This window comes from Silene latifolia, chromosome Y (genome assembly GCF_048544455.1).
Source record: "Silene latifolia isolate original U9 population chromosome Y, ASM4854445v1, whole genome shotgun sequence".
Classification (NCBI taxonomy): domain Eukaryota; kingdom Viridiplantae; phylum Streptophyta; class Magnoliopsida; order Caryophyllales; family Caryophyllaceae; genus Silene; species Silene latifolia.
This window is the reverse complement of record NC_133538.1, coordinates 452,211,452-452,229,860: the sequence shown is the minus strand read 5'-3', so window position 1 is coordinate 452,229,860 and position 18,409 is coordinate 452,211,452. Positions and strand designations below refer to the sequence as shown.

At 41.1% G+C, this 18,409-nt stretch overlaps 2 protein-coding genes across 3 annotated transcripts; both read right to left on the bottom strand.

Moving 5' to 3' along the window:
- Positions 1 to 5,194: 5,194 nt before the first annotated feature.
- On the bottom strand, positions 5,195 to 8,517 carry LOC141632795 (uncharacterized). Its single transcript, XM_074445307.1, has 2 exons — positions 7,618 to 8,517; positions 5,195 to 5,689 (listed from the first exon to the last, which is right to left on the bottom strand). Exons 1-2 carry the CDS (start codon positions 8,515 to 8,517, stop codon positions 5,195 to 5,197), a joined length of 1,395 nt encoding a protein of 464 aa, XP_074301408.1.
- A 3,489-nt stretch (positions 8,518 to 12,006) lies between these two features.
- LOC141633384 (UDP-glucose 6-dehydrogenase 3) lies at positions 12,007 to 14,827 on the bottom strand. 2 transcript variants are annotated; one of them, XM_074445865.1, is made up of 2 exons: positions 14,577 to 14,827; positions 12,007 to 13,772 (listed from the first exon to the last, which is right to left on the bottom strand). In XM_074445865.1, the coding sequence occupies exon 2, from the start codon at positions 13,757 to 13,759 to the stop codon at positions 12,317 to 12,319; it is 1,443 nt and encodes a 480-aa protein (XP_074301966.1). In that variant the 5' UTR covers positions 13,760 to 13,772; positions 14,577 to 14,827; the 3' UTR covers positions 12,007 to 12,316. The 2 variants fall into 2 exon arrangements, with proteins under 2 accessions (XP_074301966.1, XP_074301968.1); XM_074445867.1 differs by having other exon boundaries at positions 12,007 to 13,787; positions 14,577 to 14,826.
- Positions 14,828 to 18,409: the final 3,582 nt, after the last annotated feature.

The following is an 18,409-nucleotide window of genomic DNA, read 5'->3' as shown; positions in this document are numbered from 1 at the left end:
TTATCTCTCAGTCAGGAGTCTTACATAGACAAAGTCCTAGAGAGATTCAGCATGACTAACTCCAAGAAGGGGTTCCTTCCCATGGCTCCAGGGGTGCATTTGAGCAAGTCTCAGGCACCAGAGACACCGGAAGAGAAAGAGCGCATGACACGGATTCCTTATGCTTCGGCTATAGGATCAATCATGTATGCCATGATATGCACACGTCCGGACGTGGCATATGCATTGAGTATGACAAGTCGATTCCAACAGCAACCAGGTGAACCACATTGGTTGGCTGTCAAGAACATTCTTAAGTACCTCCGGAGGACTAAAGATTGGGCATTGACTTATGGAGGCTCTCAAAAGCTATGCGCAACCGGTTACGCAGATGCTAGCTTCCAAACGGATCGAGATGACTCGAAATCTCAGTCTGGATTCGTTTTTACTCTTAATGGCGCTGCAGTCAGCTGGAAGAGTTCGAAACAAACAGTTACAGCAGATTCTACGACTGAGTGATAGAAAAGATTGCTACAGATGACAACATAGCAGATCCTCTCACTAAAGCATTACGACAAGATAAGCATGAAGGGCACGTTAATTCCATGGGAATTAAACGTGTTCCTAAGTTGTAGTACTCTTTTATGGATCAGATTCATTCTCCTTTGTACTCTATACGACATCATCGTTTTGATATTTTATATATATATTTTGTTTTTCATGTGGAATTGTACGACGATTTTGAACACCACAAAGTGAACTGAACAAACATCATATATTGTTAGTCCTTAATTGCCCACATGAGCTGATAACTCTGGCAATTATTTTGTGACGTTGGTTGATGGTGGGTTCAACGAGCCATAAGTCAACCGGTTGACTGACCAATCACAGAGGCGATTTATACGGATATTTCGTAGGACACCATTGTGACAACGACGTGGAGTCCTAAATGTTTTATAACATTCGTTGCCCGGTCGTGGATAGGACTTCCATGGTGATCCTTAGAGTCGAATCTCTTGACTATCGACTGTCTCTTGAGACTACGGCAGATTTTGGGTGACTTTGGTTTCTTTCTCACGGTCATCCGTAACAGGGGCCAAGTAGATTTTTTCTGGGTCATTTCATGTTGTGCTTAGATCGGAAGGAGTCGAGTTGAAGGAAATATTCAGCCTTTATCGGGTACTCGATATTTCTCAGGGCCACTCGAGGAGTCAGAATCGAAATGCATGGCCATGCTCGGATACGGATTCGTTTTATCGGTTAAGTTACTCTCTAGTCGGGGAAACCACTCTAGATACGGATCGATTGTAAAATACGACCTTTGCGGATCCAGATCCGCAAATTGTTTTACATTGAGTGGGAGAAATTTTTAAATGAATATGAGAATCGGTTATCGCGCATACACTTGTACGGACAAGTGGGAGTTTGTTGGAGCTTGTGTCCTCCAGTTAGTGCGGATAACGTCATTGCACATGCACTTGTACGGACAAGTGGGAGCTTGTTGGGGTTGGTGTCCTTAACAGCTAGTGCAAGGACTTATAAACCTCTAAAAGGATCAAAGGGCATACTTTGGTATTATTATCAGTTGATCCACGTTTATCAATAACGGTTGGCTTGCTAGATAAGTTTGACGTTATTGTCATACAGATGGCGGTGATCAACTGGTCCCTAAAAGTCACACCTATAGGATACGTTCGAGAGATGTGACGGTATGAAAATACTGTCATGTAGATGCCAAAATTGACTAACCAGTTAGTCCGAGTTATTTGACTAGTAATTAGTCAAATATGTGATGTTGAGATATTATATTTAATACGGATTAAATATCATGGGCTAAGGCGAATTAACTAAATTAATTCGTAAAATTAAATATACGTGATTTATATTTAATTAAATGTATATTAAAAATAATTATACAATACTGTTTTGTCGGACACGTATTAATAATTCAGCTAACCCGTATTATTAGCTGATGCCTAAATTTCCGATAACCGATAACAGTTTATAATATAAACCCGTCATATACATTTTAGCATTTGGCGAATCGGACCTCGAGCTAAAATTAAGAGGAAGTGGAAGCCCACTTCCCCATGCATGCACTCCGGTCCTATTGAACCAAACAAAAGGAGAGACTCCCTCTCCTTTTGACCTAGACAATTTCATTTGCAGAAAAACTAGGGTTTTGAAGAGCATTCTCCTCTGAAAAACCTGAGATCTCTCATCTCGACAAAACTCACATCAGTTCTCCCTATATTGCAAGGCAATCGGAGAACACCGTTCTAGCACAAGGGCATATCTCGGACAAAGTCTTGGGTGTAACGATTAGGAGGAAATCTGCTTTGATTTCTGTTCTTTACGCCGCAATTTAAAGGACCCGAGGTTATTTCTATACATTAATCATTTCATTGTGTTTATCGTTTTATGACTATAAATTGCATGTAAATTTTACGTTATAGTCCTGCAATTAAAGGGTAGTATACGGATATTAACCTACACCATATACCAGACTGAATGGTGTTTGACCTGTTGCCACTTTGGTGGTAGTTCTATCAGACCATAACACGAAGGGGAGTTCATCTGCCCAGTTGGCTCCTATTTCCTCCAGCCTTCTTTTCAGGTTGTTCATGACTATCTTGTTGTTGGATTCTGCCTTACCGTTGGACTGCAGATTCCTAGGAGTGGACTTAAACAGCTTGATGTTCCACCTGGCACAGTAGTCTTCCATTCTGTTGGATATGAATTGTGACCCGTTGTCACATATGATTTCTGAAGGGATGCCATATCTGCAGACTATGTTCCTCTTGATGAAAGATATCACATGCTTCTCCAGGATATGACAGGAGCGTGCCTTTGTCATTCTTCGCATTTCTTGACGTAATATATGGCGTCCGTCCTCATGGTAGGCCAGAAGTAACCCTGCCTTAGTGTCTTGTTGGACAGGCTCCTACCCCTTGTGTGATTTCCATAATCACCACTATGGATATCACACATTACTGTCTGTGCCTCATGTATGCTCAAGCACCTCAGGTAGGGTCCTGCCAAGGACTTTCTGTCAGGTGGTAAGACCTCATCACGTAGCCAACTAATGTAAGGCTTATGCCAATCATCAATCTATTCCTGGGGTGTGGCGGTACACAGTATCCCTGCTTCGTATGTCCACTAGGTGGTTGCAGCCTTACTGGCGTTCTGCTGTTCATTCTGACGTATGGCAGGTTTCATGACGTGTATGAATGGTATAGTACCCACTGCCCCTAGAGTGAAGGCTGCTCCCAGGGTGGCAAGAGCATCTGCTTCAACATTCTGATCCCTTGGTATCTGCTGGATGTGGAAGAAGGCAAAGCGGAGTTTGAGCTCCTTCGCCACTTCCAGGTAGGCTATCATTTTAGGATCCCTGGCCGTTTATACGTTATTCACATGGTTTACAATTAGTTGGGAGTCACTATACACCTCGATGCGGTTGATTTGCAATTCCAAGGCTAATTGGAGTCCTAAGATCAGGGCCTCGTATTCAGCCTCGTTATTTGTTGCTTTGAACTCACACCGTATTGCCTGTATTATCTGTTCCCCTGAGGTGATTTCAGGACCAGCCCTACCCCTGCTCCCTTCGTATTGGATGCCCCATCAACATGTAACTCCCATACCTGCTCCCCTTTAGCCTCACCTAGGGTCAAGATTTCACTGTCGGCTTGTTCTTGAAGGGTGGGACTAAAGTCTGACACAAAGTCAGCTAGGGCTTGGGACTTTATGGTTGTTCAGGGTTCAAATTTCAGGTCGTACCCACTCAGGTGGACAGACCACTTAACCATTCTCCCTGGCAGTTCGGGTTTCCTCATTATGGTTCTCAGGGGGTAGTTGGTCACGACTAAAATTGTATGTGACTCAAAATAGGGACGCAATTTGTATGAAGCAGTAACAAGTGCTAAAGCGAGTTTTTCTAGAGATTTTTACCTGGTCTCTACAGGTAACATAGACTTGCTTATATAGTATACTGGTTTCTGCATACCTTCGTGCTCTCATACTAGTACTGCGCTTACAGCCGCCTCTGTCACTGATAGATACAAGTACAGCGCTTCTCCCTGTTCTGGCTTGGAGAGAAGAGGAGGGGTGCTCAGGTACTGCTTGAGCTCCCTAAACGCCTTTTCATGCTCCTGCGTCCACTCAAACTTCTGGCTCTTCCTCAGGATGTCATAGAACAATCGACATCTATCTGAGGACCTTGATATGAACCGATTTAGGGCTACTACCCGACCTGTGAGCCTCTGTACGTCCTTTGGCTTCTAAGGAGATTCTAACTGAAGTACTGCTTTGATTTGCTCCGTGCTGGCCTCTATCCCTCTTTGCGTCACCAAGTACCCTAGGAATTTCCCAGAGGAGACTCTAAAAGTGCATTTCAGGTGGTTCATCTCCATATGGTATTTTCTGAGGATCGAGAAGGTACTCTCCAGGTGGGACATGTGTTGTTCTGCCTTCTCGGATTTGACTACCATATCGTCAATGTAGACTTCTATTGTTCTCCTTATCTCCTCCTTGAACATTCTGTTCACCAGGCGCTGATAGGTGGAACCAGCATTCTTGAGACCAAAGGGCATCACATTGTAGCAGTACAAGCCTCTGTCAGATCTGAAGGCTGTTTTCTCCTGGTCCTTAGGGTCCATTTTTATCTGGTTATACCCACTCCAGGCATCAAGGAAGGTAAGTAGCTCATGCCCTGCTGTAGCGTCTACCATGGAATCAATGTGCGGTAGAAGGAACGGGTCTTTTGTGCAAGCTTTGTTAAGATCTGTGAAATCAACACATACTCTCCACTTGTTGTTCTTCTTGGGTACAACCACAACATTCGAAAGCCATTCTGGGTAGTTAACTTCCCTGATATTGTCTGCTGCCAGGAGGTTGTCTACCTCCTAGTTTATCACCTCGTTCCTTTCAGGAGCGAATTTCCGCCTTTTTCTGGAGGAGGAAAGTCAGGTCCGCATTTAACCGGTGTGTAATTACACTTGGATCTATGCCAATCATGTTGCTATGGGACCAGGCGAAACAATCCATGTTAGTACGTAGAAATTCAATTATCTGCTCACGGATGTTACCTTCACAATCAGCTCCCACCAGCACTGTTCTTGCTGGAAACTGTGGGTCCAGGACTACTTCGTCGAGTTCCTCCTGGGGAGGTGCGATAAACTCCCTCTAGACGCACAGTTTCTGTAATTGCTATGCAGATCTAGCTGCAGTGGGTTTCAGAGCGTTCTTGTAGCAATCCTGAGCGACATTTTGATCTCCCCGTATCTCCTGTACCTCCCGGGCCCCCGGGTGTAGGGAACTTCAGGCTCTGATGGTACGTTGATGGTACCGCTTTCATTTCATGGATCCAAGGCCTGCCAAGTATCACGTTGTAAGTTGACGGACCATCAATGACCAAGTACCGTACCTGTTTGTTCATACCTCCTGCAAAGGTAGGTATCACTATTTCTCCAAAGGATTGTTTAGTTTCTCCGCTGAAGCCTACCAAGGGTACTGCCTTCTGCACCAGGTCTTTCTCGCTGAACCCCATGTTCTTCAAGGTTTCCAGCATTATCAGATTCACAGAGCTTCCTGTATCTACCAATATCTTTTTAACAAGGTAGTTCCCTATAGAAAGGGTAATGATCAAGGCGTCATGGTGGTGTTCTGCCTCATCAGGTATGTCTGCCTCGTTGAACGAGATTGCTGGTAGATCCTGTCACGCCCCGAGGGAGAACTCTGGTTTATCTCCTTTAGTCTCGGTTGCATGGCGCTTTGCTGCTGAATAAGTGAGACCACATATCTCCGAACCCCCTGTGATGATGTTCACGACCTTTGAGTAAGGTGGAGGTGGGGATGGTTGGGCCTGGTGTCGGACTCACTTGGAGGTTTAGTTTTCGGTACTTGTCGTTAGAAGCACCTAGACCAAAACAAAATTTATAACTCTACCGACAACTCTAGAATTAGTAAAGAGGCAAGTAAAGGTCGGATCCCAAGGGACGGGAATTGAGATGAGATTTTCAATTACAACTAGTGGTGTCTAAGGGTGTCACAATTTGGGTTTTGAAGTAGAAGATCACTAAACTAAATAGCAATAAAAGTAAACAAGCAAGATGATTAAAAAGGGGTGTAAACAATTGATAAAAGGCACTAGGGTGTCATGGGGTCATAGGGGATTCATGGGAATTGATCATACAAACATATTCTCAAATTATAAGCAAGAAATTATTGTTGTGATGGATCGAGTTGGTTTATATCTTACAATCCTAGGAATGTTTGGGTCCCGGAGCCGAATCGATTAGATTGTACAACACTTACAAGTCGACTTAATCTTCCCTACTCAACTATATGCATGGTCTAATGAGACTCGAGTTGGTTTATGTCTTACAAGTCTCATTGAAAAGATAGGTGATGGGTAAAAAATGCAAGGATTCATAGGCTCGCATTTCATCAAACATAACATGTGCATAAGTTGAGATCACAACAAGCAAGCAAATAAACTATGAAAACATATTAATTTAAGCATGAATCATCCAACATGTTGGTTTTCCCTAATTACCCATTAACCCTAGCTAAGGAACTATTCACTCATTATCATGTTGAATATGCTAGAAAGGTTGTCAATCACACCAACAAAGTAAAACATGATGAATAAATGAAGATAATTAACAATAATTAAAAAGGGATTAAGAGAATTATACCTACTAATGATTCCAATAATAAAGCAAAGAATAATAGAAGTACTTGATAATTGATTGAAAGGTTGTCAATCTCCCAATAATAACCCAAATAATCTTCAATTACCCAAAATGAAAGATGAACTAAAAGAGATTAAGGGAATGAAATTTGTATTAAAACTTGATTAAATGTTGGTTACAAGATTAAAGAGAGATTTGATTGATATAAACTACACTAGAGATTGCTAAGAAGAACATGATCTTCTAATTAGCCTAATGGGGTATTTATAGTGGGGATTAGTTACATAAATTAGGGTTTACTAAGGGCTTAAATGACGATTAAGTCCTTGAGGAATTGCCGGTCTCAAGGGAGACTCCGGTCTCCTTTTTGCCGGTCTTAGAAAAATATGCGCATCCTTCATGAAATGTGTAGAAGACGAAATGGCTGACACACAATCCGAGCGTCCAGGGCACGGGACGGGCGGATATGGACTTGTTGGACGAGCAGATTCAAGGGAAGACGGGCGGATTGTGGTGGTTCTGGACGGGCGTCCAGCTGGGGAAGACGCTCGGATTTCACCTCTTGGACGGGCGGATTGTAGACAATCTGCTCGGATTGTCTTACAGCTACTTTCTTTCTTCTTTTCTTCCTTTTTCTTCATAAAATCCTTGAGGATTTCCTCGGGGATGCAAGGATCTTTTCTCATCATTGCCCATCTACTATAGTATGTACAAAGGCCTTCTAATCTTGTCTTCTCTTTGATGCTTGGTCATTGAATTCAATCAATTTAGCTCTATTTTGCCATGAAAATGCAAGGTTTGCACTCCTTTCCTACCAAGGAAACAAAACCTCAAGGAATATGCAAAACAAAGGACTAAAGACAATAAATGACCCAAATATGCACTAAAAATCATGGGAACAAAGCTAATTCGGGGACTAAATATGCTCTAATTATGGTCACATCACCTGGTCAGCAGTATTGACCTTTCCACATTTCGCCCCCTTGGGGAGCAGGTGATCCAAGCATCCAACACTGTAGAGGTGCTTTACTTCCTTTCGTAGTACTACACAATCTTCTATATTATGGCCAATATCGTTGTGGTATTCACACCTCTTGCTGGCATCTCTTTTGTCGTTCTCCCTGGGAGTAGGCTTCTTGGGCCACCTGGCCCTCTGCCCCAGCTCCCTGATTGCCTTCAATACCCCAGCAAGTCCAGTGGTGAACCCATACTCGCTGAGCTTAGGTGGAGCCTCGGTGCTCTCTGTTTCTCCTGAGACTTTGTTCACTGTGTTCTTGCTGTAGGGTTTGGCTCTTTCATTCTTTTTCTCTATTGTGATTTTTCTGCTGGACGACTCTGTTCCATACAGGTCCCTTCTATCCTCATCCTCCTCTAGGCGATAAGTAGCCTCTGCCATTTGCTTAACTTCCTCAAAGGTGGCACATGGATGCTTGGTGAGATCCTTGTACAAATCAGAGTCGCGATGCAGTCCCCTTCTGAAGGCGTTGACTGCTGTTGTAGGGTCGCACCAAGGGATAGATATTTTTTCCAAATTGAATCTGGCGAGATAATCCCTGGTGGACTCCTCGAACCTCTGGACGATCCGGTATAGATCACTGGATAATTTTTCTGGCTTGCGACTGCTTGCGAACTGCTGATTGAAAACGTTCACCAACCCTGCGAAGCTGGAAATAGATTTGTTGGGAAGGTTAACGAACCACTGGAGTGCGGCTCCTGACAAGGTGGAACCGAATCCTTTACACATACATGCCTCATTTTCAGGCCCTGTTGCTGCAACCACCATCATTTTCTGCTTGTACTGGTTGATGTGCTCCAGCGGATTCTCTGTTCTATCATACAACGTCATCGTTGGTGTAATGAACCCCTTTGGCATGCTAACAAGGGCAATGCTGTCCACAAAGGGGAATCTGCATAGCACTCCGGGGTTGCTACCTCCATGGGACGTGGTAACCCTAAAACCTTGCTGAGTAGGGACCTGATATCCTGCAACTGTTGTTCTACATAGCTTCCTACCCCCATACCCTGGTTGTGGGGTGCTGAGTAGATCCCATATGGATTTGGTGTTCCTCCTGGCATGTAAAGAGGGACCATGTAGCTTCCAGGTAATGGTGTTGAGTTCACAATAGGCCTGAACTGGCTGTCTGGAGTATGTGGCATATAGGAGAACATTCCGGGATATGCATTTCTTCCTGACTGTTCCCCTGGATTACTCCCTGGTACCACTGGCGTACTGCCGGTTATTGATATGGGACCGGGAGTCAGCGCTCTTAATCCTACAGGATTGAGTACCATGGGGTACGTTTGCGGCATCCTTGGTAGTGGTGGGACTCCTGGTGGTTGGATCGTACCCTGGGTGGCCACCGTTCCTACTAGATACACTTGCTCGGGTGGTGTGGTTACCCCTGGTGGCAGCATATCCATATCGAGCCTGGTTACTAGATTTTGCGGCATTAGCCTCCCTGAGTACTCCCTGGCATTCCCCTGGTCGAGTGTTGACCTTGTCATCTGCTGGGGCGTTTTCAGGGGTGACACTGCATCTATCTTCTCCTGCAAGGTCTGGTTGTCCATTTGTAACCCTATCACCGCCTGCTGTAAGGATGTCATCCCTTGGAGCAACTGCTGTACCGGATCCGGTCGTGATGCTCCTGGGAGACGGGCTCCTATCAGGTGTCCTGGTGATGCTGGGCACTGCGGACTCCCATCCTTATTAGGCTTTGGCACAGGATTAACAACTGGTGATTTGTCAGCCTTCCCTGGTCCCAGATCTGTGATTTTGCGGGAGTAAGGAGGCTTTGCTGATACTTGGGGCTGAGCCTGGCCTGCAGTCACTCTGGTGGTAGGGACCGCCGTTGTTGGAACACCAGAGCTTGCTGGCGCCGCCCCTACTACTGGAGTTTGCACTAATGTACTCATCGGATCTGATACGTTCTGATTGGATCCTGACATGATCAACTATAGAGATGTTAGAATATTTCGAGAAGAGGTATTTTAACCAAGATTTAACCACAATGTCCCATGGTGGGCGCCAAACTGTTTTGGTAAGATTTTACCGACTAAAAATTTGTGAGTTAATGCGGCTATTCTAATTAAAATACGATATTAAGGACTGAACTAGATTAGTCGTAAGAACATAGCGAGAACGAAACTAAACAACTCATGCGAAAGAAAGACAAACGAAAAAGAAAGAGAGACAAACAACACAAGCAAAATGGTGACGCTGGAAACCCAAAATGTGGGAAAAACCGCGGGAGGAATGGTATCCCACCAATGATCCACTAATAGTAATAGTATCCGAGGGTGAACCTAGATGGAACGATCAGGATGAACAGCTGTGATCTCCAAATGACTAAATACAAATGGCACGAACGATGTATAAATTTCTAAGTGTGTTAATGATATTAATTGTTGCAGGTGGTGAATGATAATTCTTCGAGTGGAGTAAATGAGGGATGCCCTTGAATCTGATGTTTGTTGCTCTTTTATAGCCTTTCTTGGAGTGGTTGCACATGCTCCCTACATATGCTCAACCATATGCTCCATTCCCTATGAAATAGGAAGTGGTTGCAGACTTTGTCAAAGCTCTTGCTGATCACCGCAATGTTCCTACTGACCATTTCAACGTTCCTGCTGGATGTTTGTTATTTAATTCAAACGTGGCCTTTGTATCACTTGAATGTCCAGGTTCATCCCCCCTTGTTCTTCCTTGCGTCTAGCACCCTGCTGCCTTGTTTTTGATCCGTGTGCCTTTATTTTATCCAATTGCGAGTTGCCACGTCATGATGAAAATGAGAGGGTATTTTTACCCATATAGTGTCCTACTGGGAGGGAGGGAATGGTGGTGGCGGATTTTATTGTGAACAATAATGTGTGGGATGCGGAGAAAATTAATCAATTTTTCTTACCCTTTGAGCGTGAGCGAATTACAAACATTCGTTTGAGCCCGAATAGTCCGAGTGACTCGTGGTTTGGGGCTGGGAGCGGGATGGTGTTTATACTGTTAAATCGGCTTATAAGATGCTAGCTGGGGAGGATATGGAGTTGGCCGAGCAGTCTAATAGGGTAATGGAGAGATGGTTATGGAATAAACTTTGGAAAGTTCCGGTCTCGCCGCGCGTAAAACTCTTCTTCTGGCAACTCTGTAATGAAGCATTGGCAACGAAAGCAAACATAGTTGCTCGAATTGGAGGTGAGTCTTCTTCTTGTCCCTTATGTAATTTGTCTGTTGAGTCAAGTATTCATCTGTTTCGGGATTGTGGGGTAGCAAATTGGGTATGGGAGGAGTTGGGTTTGACGAGTGAGGAAACGTTTGGAGGGAGTAGTACCCGGGGTTGGGTGGAGGAGAGATGGAGGGAGATTGGGGCCGGGGAGTATTGGAAATTCATGCTAGGGTGTTGGGCGCTTTGGGAGCATCGGAACAAGGTGATCTTTGAGGGGGTGGATGTCAACCCGGAGACGATTATTCGGAGGGTGTGTGATGTTATGCATGAGTGTGAGGGGGTTGAGGAGTACGGTGGCAGGGGGAGGTGCACGAAGAATAAAAATGGGGGAGATGGCCGAGAGAAGGGTTGGGAGGCGGCTCCAGATGGGTATGTGAAGGTGAATGTTGACGCGGGGGTTAAAGATTGGGAGGGAGTTACTACGGGGATGGTGTGTAGGGATGGGAGAGGAAGGGTGTTATGGGGGGGGGGGGGGCTTTATTACTAGGACAGTGTCGGGAACCGATAGTGGCGGAAAGTCGTAGTCGATTTGGACGGGTTGCAAGAAGCTAGAAGTAGAGGTGACTGTAACGTGATGGTGGAGAGTGATTGCTCACAGCTCGTTGACGCTCTACAGGAGAAGCGGAAGGGAAGAAGCATGTTCTCGCAGATTATAGATGATATTTTGATTATTTGTAATGATTTTCAGTCGGTTTTATGGTCTCATACGAGTCGTGTTAACAATTGTGAGGCACACTCTTTAGCGCATATTACGCCTAGAGTAGTTGGGAGGGTGGATTGGGGAGATGTTTTACCTCCGATTGCGAACAATGCTGTACTTTTTGATATTTCGTTATTAATTTAATACCTTTATGGGTGTTTTCCTCAAAAAAAAAAAAAAAAAAAAAAAAAAAAAAAAAAAAAAAAAAAAAAGATACTGATTTATATCCTTCAGAGATTTGTTTGTTCAGAGACTACTTGCCTTATTTACAACTAAATTCTAATATATTAATGTTCAATTTATGTTTTTCAAGTACTTTTCATGTTTTACGTTTTTTAATCGATAATTAAACAGAAAACAACGAGAATACCCTTGATTCCGGGAAGACTAAATCATCATTCCCTTAAAAAATACTCCGTCAAAACTAAATGGCCATGCATTCAAGGAAAAGTGGCAAAAATAAACCCATAGTATTTTTCGCAATTCAAAAAAAAAAAATCAAGAAGCAGTTGAAACAGAAGAAACAACAATAAAATGATCACCAGAAAAATAAAATGTACCCTTCAACATACAAATGAAGGCAAACTATAGTGACACAACCAAGTCTTCCATGGTGTACTCATTTTCCTGATCAATGAACTTGTAATATGGTAGGGATGAGCTTTTTAAAAAAAAATCTCCTAGCCAAACCGAGAAGAACTTGTAGGAGCGCAGTTGGGATCCATCTACTAAGCCACGGCGGGCATGTCCTTGAGCCATGGGTCTAGTGGCTTGCCTATCGAGTAAACGATGAATCCAATTTCTCTAAGCTCATCAGCATTCACAACGTTCCTCCCATCAAACACGAAGGCAGGCTTCTGCATGTTGTCAAAGACCCTCTTGTAGTCGAGTTTCTTGAATTCATCCCACTCAGTCAAAATGCAAAGGGCATGAGCATCTTTTGTTGCTTCATAGGCATCCCAAACAACGCTCACTTGTTTCACCGTGGTGGGGCTCAATGGCTGCAGGTGGATTGGGTGGTCCCAGTCAAACTTCTTCATGATCAAGTCACGCTGGATTTGGTCCTCGGTCACTTGAGGATCGTAGATGCTCAACCTTGCTTTGTCTTCAAGCAATCCCTTGCAGACGTCAATAGCCGGTGTTTCCCTAGTGTCACCAGTGTCTTTCTTGAATGCAAATCCAAGCACAGCAATCTTCTTGTTTGAAACAGAGTTGAACATGTAAGCAACAACCCGGTTAACAAAGCGAGTTTTCTGGTAATCATTGATCTTGATGACCTGTTTCCAGTATTCAGCCACCTCAGGAAGGCCGTTACACTCACAGATGTAAACCAGATTGAGAATGTCTTTCTGGAAGCAGGATCCACCAAACCCGACACTAGCATTCAAAAATTTGGCCCCAATTCTAGTGTCTTTACCAACAGCATATGAGACTTGGGCAACATCAGCTCCAGTAGCCTCACAGAGTGCTGACATGGCATTGACCGACGAAATCCTCTGTGCCAAGAAGGCGTTGGCAGCAAGCTTAGACAGCTCAGCAGACCAGAGATTGGTGGTTAAAATCCGATCCTCAGGAACCCATTGAGCATAAATGGCCTTCAATGCTTGGATTGCCTTCTGACCTTCAGGGGTTTCTCGGCCACCAATTAGGACTCTGTCAGGCTTGAACAGGTCATCAATGGCAGTTCCCTCAGCAAGAAACTCAGGGTTTGATAGAATCTGGTAATTGATTCCTTTGGTGTTGTGGGTCAAAATCTTTTCTATTGCTTCAGCTGTTTTGACAGGAACCGTTGACTTCTCAACGACAATTTTGTCGGACTTTGACACGTCAGCAATCATGCGGGCTGCACTCTCCCAGTAGGTGAGATCAGCGGCTTTCCCGGCGCCAAGACCTTGAGTCTTTGTAGGAGTGTTGACTGAGACGAAAACAATGTCAGCCTCAGCTACATGTTTGTGAACCTCAGTGCTGAAAAACAGGTTCTTGCCACGACATTGTTTGACGACGTCGTCCAAGCCAGGCTCATAGATTGGGAGCTGGTCGCTATTCCAAGCATTGATCCGCGGCACAGAGATATCAACAACTACCACTTCGACTGATGGGCATTTGAGTGCTATGACCGCCATAGTGGGGCCCCCTACATAACCAGCTCCTATACAACAGATCTTCACCATTTTCACTCCTCACCTGAGGTAAATCAGACTAAAATATTAAACTATTAACTTTCTCTGTGTCTACAACATTCAAATCCATGAAAACAGACAAAAACAGGTTTTAAGATCTTCAGATCTACTCTCGGATACTACGAAAAAATTCATTAATCACAATCATAAACTTCACTTGTCAGTTGTCACAATCTAAGCACATCCTGGATTTTCTTTCATCGATCCGAATTTTATATATAGAGATCAGAGAATGCAATACAAAATCTCTATCCTAATTATCCTACACATTTCCAAACATTATAGATTCCAACTAACACCATCAATTTTGTGAATTTGATTACAATCATACTCCCTCCGTCTTAATCATTAATACCCTTCGAAAAGAACATAAAATGTAAGCAAATGACTGGGACGGAAAGAATATAAGCATATTCCACATCAAATTGTACACTAAAAACAGCATCAAATAAGGAGCTAAGAGTAGGCCAGTCAAACAAAATTCTAGCATTTCTCTCAAAAATAAAAATAAAATTCTAGCATTATTATTTTGCTGATAATTTAAGCTGCAGATCATGAATTCAGGCCAGAATTCAACCAAATAGATTTAATATAATCACCACAATAATAAAACTCACAAATAAGCATTCCAGACTATAGATCAATTATAATATGAACATACTACGACGTAAACAATTTATCTAGTCAAACATCAGCTTAAACTTTTAGTCGAGACGGTTTTTAAACAAATAAACACAGAATTGAACCAGATCAAAGCAATTTAAGCAAAAAAGAGCAGCAGAGAAGCATAATAAGAGCAAAATCATACCTTGGCAATGAAACAAAAGGAGTAAAGTTGACTTAGAGAGAGAAAGATGGATGGGTTTAGAGAGAGAAGGTGAGGAAGAAAATGGAATGCAACAAAGTCGTGGTAGTAGTAAAGGGAATATTAGGATTGAATATAATATTCAAACGAATATAAATATATAATTATGCATTTACGCATTGATGCATGGAATTGAGAAGGTGAAGTATGTGCAGTGTAGAATGTGGAATGTGCGTGGTCTGAGATCGAGGATGTGAGTGAGATCTAACCACCGGTTGGTTGGTTAGTGGGATCAACATCCGAGGCTCTCATACACCACCAATTAATACGCGTAATTTATCAAACTTGAAGAATCTTATTTTAGTCATTAATTCCTAAGATTCCTTCATTAATTGCTCTTTAATCAATGTTCTCAGTATTGACCGCCTACCTTATTAATTAATATTACTTTTCAACTAATTTTTTATTTAACTCTAATCTATTAATAATACATTATTATTTTCAGTATTTAAGTATTATTGTGTGTATTTAAATTTCAGTGTATACATTTCGTATATCGTATATGTGTACTTTGCTTATACGATATTTATTACCCCTTATCCGTATTTTTCTTTGTACTTTTTTTTTATGATTACGGTAATTTTGTTAATTTGCGGTTATTTTGTAATTAAATTTATTTTATCTTAAATTTTGTAGTTTATTCTTATGTTGTGTTATGATTAATTTTTGTTTATAATTTTTTTTTTTTTTGCGATGACATCAATATTTATTTTTTAAAATTCTGTTTTTATTTTTACACACTGATTAAAATTTTAAATTTAATTTATTTTTCGTTAAGTGTAGCATGATTAATATTTTACATATTCAGTTAATATTTTTCACTTATAAAATCCTACTTACTAGTTGAAAAGCCCGTGCGATGCACGTGGCTCTTATTAGGATCTTCTGTATAAATATATTCTATAGTTGATAAAATAAGTTCAATTATGTTTAAATCATTGATAAACAAAAGTTAGTGGTTGGTGTAGTTAATCATCAATGAACTATTAGTGCTTTTAGCATAAAAGTTTTGTCATTTAGTAGTTATCATTTCCGTTGTGAAACATCAAGCAACATGGTAAGAGTATGTAATTAATTTTTCCATTATTGTTATAGGTATCACTGGTTTTAATTAAATACAATAGTTATCTCCATAAACATAGTGCAGCTCACCAAATGAACCGCCCTTAATAACTGAGACGGACCTTTATGAGTTTTGCAAATTATTTTAACCTATAACAACTACGTAAAACTAAATGATGTTACATAAAGCAACAGGTATCATAATTATCTATATTTAGTATGTTTAGAGAAAATGTTAGATCTTCTACAGCATAAGTTTACCTTGACTATCTACAATTAAAAGAGTGTTTTGCTCTTTATATATTTCTCGTAAAATCAAATCCATACTGAATTCCAATAAATATAGTCTCTAAACAATAGTACAAAAATATATGTGATTTTATTACATAGAATGCATGAGACTCCCATTAGGATCATCGAACTTTAACAATATGCATGTTGAATGTTATAAGAATTCATACGTTGGTTTACATTGTCATGGTTTGGTAGTAGAAGTCAACTAAGTTGATAAAAAAAAAGTCCAACTATGTTGAAAACCGGAAAACAGAAAACTTTTGGGTTGATTTAGTTGATTGTTGATAGATCATCAGTCCCTTTAACATAAAAGCTACTTTTTTTTTGTATTAATTATATCAGTTGTATAGCATCCGAAGTCACAGTTGTATTATGTAATTATCTATTTTTATTGTTGTACGCACTGATAAGGTTATTTTCAGTTGTTTGTCTTAATCAAAATAAATCCTAGCTTAGTACTAACAAAATAGTTAGCGGTAAGTCAGGGTCGAATCCACAGGGAGGCGGTGATTATCTAGTTTGTTTATATTTAAATCTGTCTTAAAGGTAACAAGTTATGGGGTTTTGATTGGTTTGATTTCTAACAACTAACAGCAAATTAAATAAAGATGATAAAAAATAATATTTAAGAGTCTAGGGATTCGGTTTCACTAGATAGTCATCAAAGGGTAGGATTTAATTCATTGATTGAGCAATTTATATTGTTGAAAGTCATATGATCAGTTGATTCTAATATGTCTTTTTAGATCTAACTTAACATGCAATCGCTATCATTAAGTCGGTCTAATTCAATTATCGTGGCCTATCCTAGTCTTAACCCTGTCGGTGATAATCCTAGTTTATACTAACTAATCAATTCTGATCAGTAATCAAGTAATTAGAAGTAGAACAATAATTGAACAACAATAGAAAGCATTTTAACAATCAATTCATAATAATCCCTTTTCTAACAACCTAGATCCCCTTTCACCCTAGATTAAAGGCTTAGCTACTCATACTAATAACAATAACAAAAATAACGATATAAGAAAGCATAATTAAGAATATAAAAGATGAACAAGTAATTGATATAGTAATTATTGAAAGATTAGAACAATACCGTAAATAGCTAGATCCGGAAATAAGAACAATAATTAAACTAAACTAAGTATTTAAGAGAGTTTTCTAAGGTATCTATACTAAACCTACGTAAAATAAAGTGTAAATAACCTAGGATACGAGCTTTGGTATTTATAGCAATACATAACCGACTTAAGGAAAGTTGCGGGAATTATAGAAAACTGGAAGGTTCCTCGATCGAGCCTAAGTGCACTCGATCGAGTCACCACTTCCTCGATCAAGCCTGGCCTTACTCGATCGAGGCACCAAATTTCAAGAACCCCCAACTCTCGACATTGCAAATTTTAGTTGATTAGGTTGGTTCCTCGATCGAGCCTCACTGTACTCGATCGAGGAACCAAATTCCTACTTCGCGCACTGAACTTCAAACGGCCGCCATTTCTTCGTTACTTGTCAGAAACAAGTGATTTTTGCGGCGTTGGAAAGTTAAGAAGATACGCTTTCACCTCCAGTTAGAATCACTTGAAAATCAGTTGTAGAACTTGAGATATGGCTCTTCAAAGTAGGCACTATTAATAAGAAGCTCTTTTCTTCGTGTTTTCTTCTTGTTTTCTTCCTTCATTCTTATGGATTTTCGTGCCATGCTTCGTGTATCCCTTCATGCCCACTCTGCGATGCCCATTTCATTCCTTTGCTCCTCAAATGCATCATTCCCGCATTAAACGTCAAAAAGCGGAAGTATCGACATTCTAACATATAAAGCATGTAAATGATATAAACTAGCACGAAATCATATCAAAAGAAATTAAGGGGAGGCATAAATATGTATATAATTATGACTCATCAAACTCCCCCAAACCATCTCTTTGCTTGTCCTCAAGCAAAGCAACACACAATACAAAAGACAAACATACAAATGGCGAATAAACAACTCAGAGCTAATGTTTAATGCACATACAAATCCCAAGCCATCCATATCTATAACAAAGTAAAGACTAAAGTGTACCAATAAAACAAATTCAAAGGTACGGGAAATAGAAAACGTAGCTCAGTCTCAAGTCACCATATTATAGACAAATGCCAAATACCTTTCAATCTTACAAGACAAATTAATCGGACTCTCGCGGATTTCACTCATGCACTCATAAGTATATAGGGTGAGTAATATGTGAAGGTAGAAACACTCACTCAACTTATGAAACATGCATGCAATCTAATGTGATAGAAATTCCCCCAACTAATATGCAATCACCATATGTAGACAAAAGTACATGTATCAAGGACAATAAGGGTGGCTAAGGGGTTAAAGGGATAGAAATGGTTTGTGCCAAAGCACGTTATGGATATGTGGAGCTAAGACG